The sequence below is a fragment of the Bombina bombina genome, chromosome 6, assembly GCF_027579735.1.
Source record: "Bombina bombina isolate aBomBom1 chromosome 6, aBomBom1.pri, whole genome shotgun sequence".
NCBI lineage: Eukaryota > Metazoa > Chordata > Amphibia > Anura > Bombinatoridae > Bombina > Bombina bombina.
In genome coordinates, this window is record NC_069504.1 from 327,984,103 (window position 1) to 327,992,797 (window position 8,695).

The 8,695-nt window shown below is 42.0% G+C and overlaps 1 protein-coding gene across 1 annotated transcript; it reads right to left on the minus strand.

Annotated features, from left to right (window-relative positions):
- Window positions 1–586: 586 nt before the first annotated feature.
- LOC128662909 (WD and tetratricopeptide repeats protein 1-like) lies at window positions 587–2,941 on the minus strand. Its single transcript, XM_053716947.1, has one exon. The coding sequence runs from the start codon at window positions 2,846–2,848 to the stop codon at window positions 839–841; it is 2,010 nt and encodes a 669-aa protein (XP_053572922.1). The 5' UTR covers window positions 2,849–2,941; the 3' UTR covers window positions 587–838.
- Window positions 2,942–8,695: the final 5,754 nt, after the last annotated feature.

An 8,695-nucleotide genomic window follows, 5' to 3' on the forward strand; every position in this document is an offset into this window, starting at 1 on the left:
TCCTTAAACCAAATGGAGCCATCTAGCTGGTTCTAGATTAGAATGCAAACTAGAGAAGGGCTTTTCAATAACCTTGTCTCTCAGTGTTACGTTAATTTTATAAGCCACCTTTCTAGACCTGAATCTAGAATACAAGCTTAAAAGCAAAGCCATAAAGAAGAAAACCTAGAACCATCCCAAGTAAACCCACTGCTGTTGTAGATCCCATTAAATTATGGACAGGTCTAGCATGTCAGCTACCATCATATATTTATAAAATCCTTCAAGCCTCACAGTTGGTGAGACAAGAACATTTTTTTAAGCTATACTTTTGCAGAGACTTTGTGCTACAGTCTTCCAAGCAGTTCAGCTTCAGAGGCCAACACTGTCAAGCTAAAAAATTAGGAGATCCAGCTGCTGATTTCCTATAACACTATTATAAAGTTATGTCTGAAGAATTGGAGCTATTGGGTTTCAACAAGCTCTCCAGGTAGCACAGCTCATTCCTCCTACTGGAGGACATATTTTTCTTCTCTGTATTTAACTCCATGATGGTGTCCGCTTTTGTGCAATAGACATAACTCCGGAACGGAGAGAGAAACATGTGCAATGCTCGGCATCAAATTTATTATGGAGTTTGCGGAGGAGAGGCATAATGGGAGTTCTGTATAGTGGGGATGAGCTCATTCCATTCTTAACCCAATGCATCAAGACTCATAGGTAGAGCCAGAAGATATATGGAGTTTATAATCAAACTGGTGAGCCAAACAGGTATCTGTCTTACATAAGCAAGTTTCACTTTTCTATTCCTTATACATGTCCCACCACCTTGGCCCCTTGCACCTCCCTCCTCACTGGGTTAGCTAGGCCTGCATTGCACTTGTCCCTCGCTGGTGTCCTCATCATCAGATCCTCCCCCACCAGAACCTGAACTTCCCCCACTCAGTCCTGTAATTCTGTAACCCATGTTCAACAGCATCACCTCCAAGGGATCAGCATTCATTCTCCTCTGGTTGGCTTGACAGGCTCCTTCCATATCCTGTACCACCCGTCGATCTAGACCTTCGCTCTCAGGCCTGGGGCTCCAAAGTCGAACCACCGGATCTATGCCACTGGTGGCCAGAAAGCAGTAGCTTGGATGCGGCTGCAGACAGTTTACAATAGACTCATCCCCCTGTAGGACCTGGACAAGAGCACGCGTGTCCTTCTCCCAAATGAAGAATGAACCATCATCAGAGCCACTCACTATGTACTGTGCATTACTGCCAAGGAAGCTGGCCTCTTTGATGTCAGTTGTTGTGTTACAATGGCCACAGTATCTGTGTTTATAGTCCAAACTTTTCTCTCTCAGAAGCAGTTCATCCTCAGATAGCGAATCTTTTCTTCCACCAGGACGCAAGCGTACTGAACCTCCCTTTTTGTCATCTTGGTTGTCTGTCTTGGAGAAAAGGGCCACCCGGATGTCTCTGTCTAAAGCCTCACAAGCGCTGCTTTGTGCCTGCTCTGGGAACTTGGCTTTGAATTCCTCAAGACAGTCCATTGCCTCTGACACATAGCGGAGTTCAAACAAACAGCGGGCCAGTCGGAAATGAGCCTTCAGATGGGCTGGATTTAGTGCTAAGGCCTGTAGGCAATCCCGCAGTGCATCATAATGATCACCATCCCACTTGCGTTTCATGTAAGCTGCAGCACGATTTCCATAGAGCATGGCACTGCGTGGAGCACTCTGCACTGCTAGGCTGTAAAGCTCAATTGCTTGACTCCACTGCTGCCGAGCAAAAGCATCATTGGCTCTTTGTTTCACCTTCTCCAGGTGTGGAGGTAGTTCGGTAGATTGCCCCACCAGGATCTTGTTGTCACTTATACGGAACCCATTACTATATCGATGAATACCGTTGGTTGAGGTCTTTCCATTCTGCACCTCTCCTGAGTTATGGTGTGATTTAGGAAGTAAAAAAGTACAAGGCCTTTGCTTGAATGTTAGATCAAACAGGTACACCTGCTCTCCTCCCATGTTGACTAGCAACTCAGTTCCATCTGGGCTGAAGGTTACATATGTGGCCACCAAAACACGTAACCGGTTGTTGTAATCCGGAAGCTTAATAGGTAAATGGCCTGCCACGTAGTACTGCGCAGCTCCCTCTGGAATGGGTTTCTGTCGTGAGCAAAACGTGTGGAGCCCAGACTGGCTCTGCTGAAGATTTTTCCTGTGGCTGTGAATCATGCGTATGTCATATAATCTGACAAAAGGTCCACTAGCCCCAACAGCCAAGCAATTATTGTCCTGGGGGCTGACGCTTACACACTTGGCCTCCACCAGCTGCCCACAGTACTCTGTAAGATCGATCAGGACGTCAGAGTGAGTGTCACTCTCCTGCAGATCATACTGCCGGATAAGGCCATCCTCTCCTGCATTCCAGAAAGTGTTGGGCCATAGGGGTGCTGTGGCAATGCGCTTAACCCGATTGGTGTGTTCTGAGAAGACATGGAGGGTCTCACGAGAATTTACATCATGGACATGGACCTTAGTATCAGCTGCTCCTGTGATCAGGATTCGATCATTAGAATGGGGGAGGAACTTGACAGAGAAGATATTGGCTGTATGTCCTGTATGCATAGACAAAAGCTTTTTGTGATGGAATGGATCCCATAGCATCATATGTTGGTCATCAGAACCAGAAGCCAACAAATCCCCCTTTTCATTCCATTCCAAGCAATTGACACAGCCAGTGTGACCCTGCAGTTCTGCCTCTAGTCCTAGCCGACGGATAAAGGGGTCAGTCACATGATGACTTCTTTGAAAACTCCTTGCTTTCCTCTCCTGAATTTGCCTATGGATAATATCCTGGGCAATATTTGCTTTAGCCATGTTCTTCTGAAAAAGTGATGTGGCTCATGGGGCCACACACTTATTCTACATCATCCACACGGTTGTTTTTTGTTACCTCTCCGGCTGTCCCTCAAAGCTCGGAAAAGGAGTTTTTTTGCCTCAGGATAAAAAACCTAAGGGTAAATTTAAGGCTTCTAACCGTTTTCGTTCCTTTCGTCAGAATAAGGAACAAAAACTTAATCCTCCTCCCAAGGAATCTGCTTCCAATTGGAAGTCTTCCTCAAATTGGAATAAATCCAAGCCATTTAGGAAACCAAAGTCTGCGCCTAAGTCCGCATGAAGGTGCGGCCCTCATTCCAGCTCAGCTGGTAGGGGGCAGATTAAGGTTTTTCAAGGATTTTTCGATAAAATCAGTCCAAAATCATTGGATTCAGAGCATTGTCTCTCAAGGGTATCGAATAGGATTCAAAATAAGACCTCCTGTGAGAATTTTTTTTCTCTCACACATCCCTGTAAATCCAGTAAAAGCTTAGGCTTTTCTGAAGTGTGTTTCAGACCTGGAGTCTTCAGGAACAAGGTTTGGGGTTTTATTCAAACCTATTCATTGTACCAAAGAAAGAAAATTTGTTCAGACCAGTTCTGGATCTGAAAATTTTGAATCGTTATGTGAGAGTACCAACTTTCAAGATAGTGACTATAAGGACAATTCTGCCTTTTGTTCAGCAAGGACATTATATGTCCACAATAGACTTGCAGGATGCATACCTTCATATTCCGATTCATCCAGAACACTATCAGTTTCTGAGATTCTCTTTTCTAGACAAGCATTACCAATTTGTTGCTCTTCCATTTGGCCTAGCAACAGCTCCAAGAATCTTTTCAAAGGTTCTGGGTGCCCTACTATCTGTAATCAGAGAACAGGGTATTGCGGTGTTTCCTTATTTGGACGATATCTTGGTACTAGCTCGGTCTTTACATACTGCAGAATCTCACACGAATCAACTAGTGTTGTTTCTTCGGAAACATGGTTGGAGGATCAATTTACCAAAAAGTTTCTTGATTCCTCAGACAAGGGTCACCTTTTTAGGTTTCCAGATAGATTCAGTGTCCATGACTCTGCCTCTAACAGACAAGAGACGTTTAAAATTGGTCGCAGCATGCCGGCACCTTCAGTCTCAGTCATTCCCTTTAGTGGCTATGTGGATGGAAGTTTTAGGTCTCATGACTGCAGCATCGGACGCAATCCCCTTTGCTTGTTTTCATATGAGACCTCTACAGCTTTGCATGGTGAATCAATGGTGCAGGGATTATACAAAGATATAACAATTAATATTCTTGAATCCCAATGTACGACACTCTCTGACATGGTGGATAGATCACCATCGTTTGGTTCAAGGGGCCTCTTTTGTTCGGCCAACCTGGACTGTGATCTCCACAGATGCGAGTCTTTCAGGTTGGGGAGCTCTGACAGCACAAGGGGTTTGGAAATCTCAAGAGGCGAGATTACCAATAAATATTTTAGAACTCTGTGCAATTCTCAGGGCTCTTCAGTCTTGGCCTCTGCTAAAGAAAGAACAGTTCATTTGCTTTCAGACAGACAATATCACAACTGTGGCTTATGTCAATCATCAGAGTGGGACTCACAGTCCCCAAGCTATGAAAGAAGTATCTCAGATACTTGCTTGGGCGGAATCCAGCTCCTGTCTAATCTCTGCGGTGCATATCCCAGGTGTAGACAATTGGGAGGCGGATTATCTCAGCCGCCAGACTTTACATCCAGGGGAGTGGTCTCTCCATCCAGATGTGTTTTCTCAGATTGTTCAGATGTGGGGTCTTCCAGAGATAGATCTCATGGCCTCTCATCTAAACAAGAAACTTCCCAGATACCTGTCCAGGTCCAGGGATGTTCAGGCCGAAGCAGTGGATGCACTGACACTTCCTTGGTGTTATCATCCTGCTTACATCTTCCCGCCTCTAGTTCTCCTTCCAAGAGTGATCTCCAAAATCTTAATGGAACAGTCTTCATTGTTGCTGGTGGCTCCAGCATGGCCACACAGGTTTTGGTATGCGAATCTGGTGCGAATGTCCAGTTGCCCGCCTTGGCCACTTCCGCTACGGCCGGACCTACTATCTCAAGGTCCGTTTTTCCATCAGGATCTCAAATCATTAAATTTGAAGGTATGTAAATTGAACGCTTAGTACTAAGTCATAGAGGTTTCTCTGACTCAGTGATTAATACTATGTTACAAGCTCGTAAATTTGTCTCTAGAAAGATTTATTATAGAGTTTGGAAGACTTACATTTCATGGTGTTCTTCTCATAAATTCTCCTGGTATTCTTTTAGAATTCCTAGAATTTTACAGTTCCTTCAGGATGGTTTAGATAAGGGTTTGTCTGCAAGTTCCTTGAAAGGACAAATCTCCGCTCTTTCTGTCTTATTTCACAGAAAGATTGCTATACTTCCTGATATTCACTGTTTTGTACAGGCTTTAGTTCGTAGTAAGCCTGTCATTAAATCAATTTCTCCTCCTTGGAGTCTTAATTTGGTTCTGAAGGCGTTACAGGCTCCTCCATTTGAGCCTATGCATTCTTTGGACATTAAACTACTTTCCTGGAAAGTGTTGTTCCTTTTGGCTATCTCTTCTGCTAGAAGAGTTTCTGGGCTATCTGCTCTTTCTTGTGAGTCTCCTTTTCTGATTTTTCATCAGGATAAGGCAGTTTTGCGGACTTCTTTTCAATTTTTACCTAAGGTTGTGAATTCTAACAACATTAGTAGAGAAATTGTTGTTCCTTCTTTATGTCCTAATCCTAAGAATTCTTTGGAGAGATCCTTACATTCTTTGGATGTGGTAAGAGCTTTGATATATTATGTGGAAGCTACTAAAAATTTTAGGAAGACTTACAGTCTATTTGTTTTATTTTCTGGTCCTAGGAAAGGTCAGAAAGCTTCTGCTATTTCCTTGGCTTCTTGGTTGAAACTTTTGAATCATCAAGCTTATTTGGAGTCGGGTCAAACCCCGCCTCAGTGAATTACAGCTCATTCTACTAGATCAGTCTCCACTTCGTGGGTTTTTAAGAATGAAGCTTCAGTTGATAAGATTTGCAAAGCAGCAACTTGGTCCTCTTTGCATACATTTACTGAATTCTACCATTTTGATGTATTTGCTTCTTCGGAAGCAGTTTTTGGTAGAAAAGTTCTTCAGGCAGCTGTTTCAGTTTGATTCTTCTGCTTTTGTTTTAAGTTTTTTTCTTTCAAATATGAAATAAACTTATTTTTTTGGGTTGTGGACTAATGTTTTCAGCAGAATATGGCTGTTTTTATTTTTATTCCCTCCACATTTACTCCACATCTTGGGTATTGATATCCCATATGTCACTAGCTCATGGACTCTTGCCAATAACATGAAAGAAAACATAATTTATGTAAGAACTTACCTGATAAATTAATTTCTTTCATATTGGCAAGAGTCCATGAGGCCCACCCTTTTTATAGTAGTTATGATTTTTTGTATAAAGCACAATTATTTCCAAATTTCCTTTGTTGATGCTTTCTACTCCTTTCTTTATCACCCCACTGCTTGGCTATTCGTTAAACTGAATTGTGGGTGTAGTGATGGGTGTATTTATAGGCATTTTGAGGTTTGGGAAACTTTGCCCCTCCTAGTAGGATTGTATATCCCATATGTCACTAGCTCATGGACTCTTACCAATATGAAAGAAATTAATTGATCAGGTAAGTTCTTACATAAATTATGTTTTTTGCCCATATGAGAGGTGAAGCCCTGCCTCACCTGCCTCTAGTGACTGCACATCCCCAGACTAGGCAGTTGGCAGTGGCCCAGGTCACTGTCTCTCAGGTAGGTGTCCGTAACTCTGAAGTCTTCCAGTGAACTTAGTGTGTCCAAAAGTTTAAAGCCAGGGATCATCCTTGCAAAGAAGTCCCTAATTATAATTAGTTTCTCAGCGGTTCAACCACCAATTCATCAGGCATATTAAGCTAATGTTATGCTCCATATTACATAAAAAAACACAGATTGGAAACCATCTGCTCGGATGTGCCCCACTCACCATCAAAGTAAAGAACATCAATCCCCCTTACTATCTACCATTACTCACATTTTGAAAGGCCTAATACCAAGCATAATCTGCACTATTCTATACAAAATTACAAAAACCCATCTGACTATAATAGATACATAAAATACAATCAAAACCTAATGATTCCTCTAAATTAATTTAAACTACTTGTGATATGACAAATAAATACCACAAACTAAATATATAAGACCACTCACAAGTGTTTAATACACTCCCTTTGACCACATACACTATAGTGGTGCATTCACAAAGAACAGTCTAATACCATCTACAAACAAATTCCTACAAGGAGGGGGGCCTAAAAAAAAAATCCTATGGAAGCTATAAACATATATGTGATTTAAACACCAATGAGACCTAGCTAAAATAAATCATGGAACTCAAAATAACCATGTGCGGTTACCAAATGAGCTACTTTACACTAAAGTAAATCATATACCTCAATCAAAAAAAGATACTATACCTTACACCACATATATATCGAAAAGTAATATTCTCTAGTAGAAAAATGACACATAAGTATCCAAAAGAATAAGAATACTTAACACATAAAGGGCTAGAGTGGTGCGCTAACTGTTGTGCTAAAGCAATATATTGTGACTCTTTGCATGCGTTGGAAGTAGTGCGTGCATTATGAGTTGAAAGTGAACGTGTTCGCTTGAGCGCAGTTTATATTAACACTCGTTTGGTTAGTGCGACTTCAGAGCTCTGGTTAACTGTTAGAAGAGACAAAAAAGTTGCACCAAAAAAACATGCAAAATACATTTAACAGTACAGTTACACTCATATTAACACTGTCTGATAAAAAATAATTTAAAAAAATACATTAAAATATTATAAGGGCTCAAAGATTTGGGCTTTAACATATAGGTACATTGGCCTCTAGTTATCAACGTGTCTCTTACCTGCCATCGCCGGCCCAATACGCTCACCTAAGCTCGCCACACATCGCCGCCGCGGACCTGAATACGCTCGCCAAAGTTATCAAAAAAGCTGTCAAAAAGCTGCGCACCAAGTACGGGGAGATGAGCAGCGGACTGTGATAGTTATCACTCATCCGATCTCACTGCTCTTCGGCTTTTCTACAGCTTTATTGATAAGCTGTCACTAAGCACCCACACTAAACTACACTGTTCTACCCCCTATACCGGCGCCCCCGGAGCCCCCCGCAACTAAATAAAGTTATTAACCCCATAAACTGCCGCTCCTAGACCCCTCCGCAACAATAATAAATGTATTAACCCCTAATCCGCTGCTCCCTGAGCCCACCGCCACTCTAATAAACTGATTAAGCCCTAATCCACCACTCCCGGACCCTGCCGCCACCTACATAATACCTATTAACCCCTATCCTACCCCCCTATACCGCCGCCACCTATAATAAATTTATTAACCCCTATCCTGACGATCCCGTACCCTGCCGCAACTAAATAAATTGTTTAACCCCTAAACCGCCGCTCCCGGACCCCGCCGCAACCTATATTAAACTTATTAACCCCTAATCTGCCCCCTCTACACTGTCGCCACCTATAATAAATTTATTAACCCCTATCCTGCCCCCCCTATACCGCCGCAATCTATAATAAAATTATTAACCCCTAAACCTAAGTCTAACCCTAACACCCCCCTAACTTAAATATTAATTAAATAAATCTAAATAAATATCACTCCTATTAAATTAATTATTCCTATTTAAAACTAAATACCTATAAAATAAACCCTAATATAGCTACAATATTACTAATAATTATATTGTAGCTATTTTAGGATTTATTTTTATTTTACAGG

What these genes read in the sequence shown, in the direction of transcription:
- LOC128662909 (XM_053716947.1), bottom strand. Translation starts at nt 2,848, where the DNA reads ATGGCTAAAGCAAATATTGCCCAGGATATTATCCATAGGCAAATTCAG.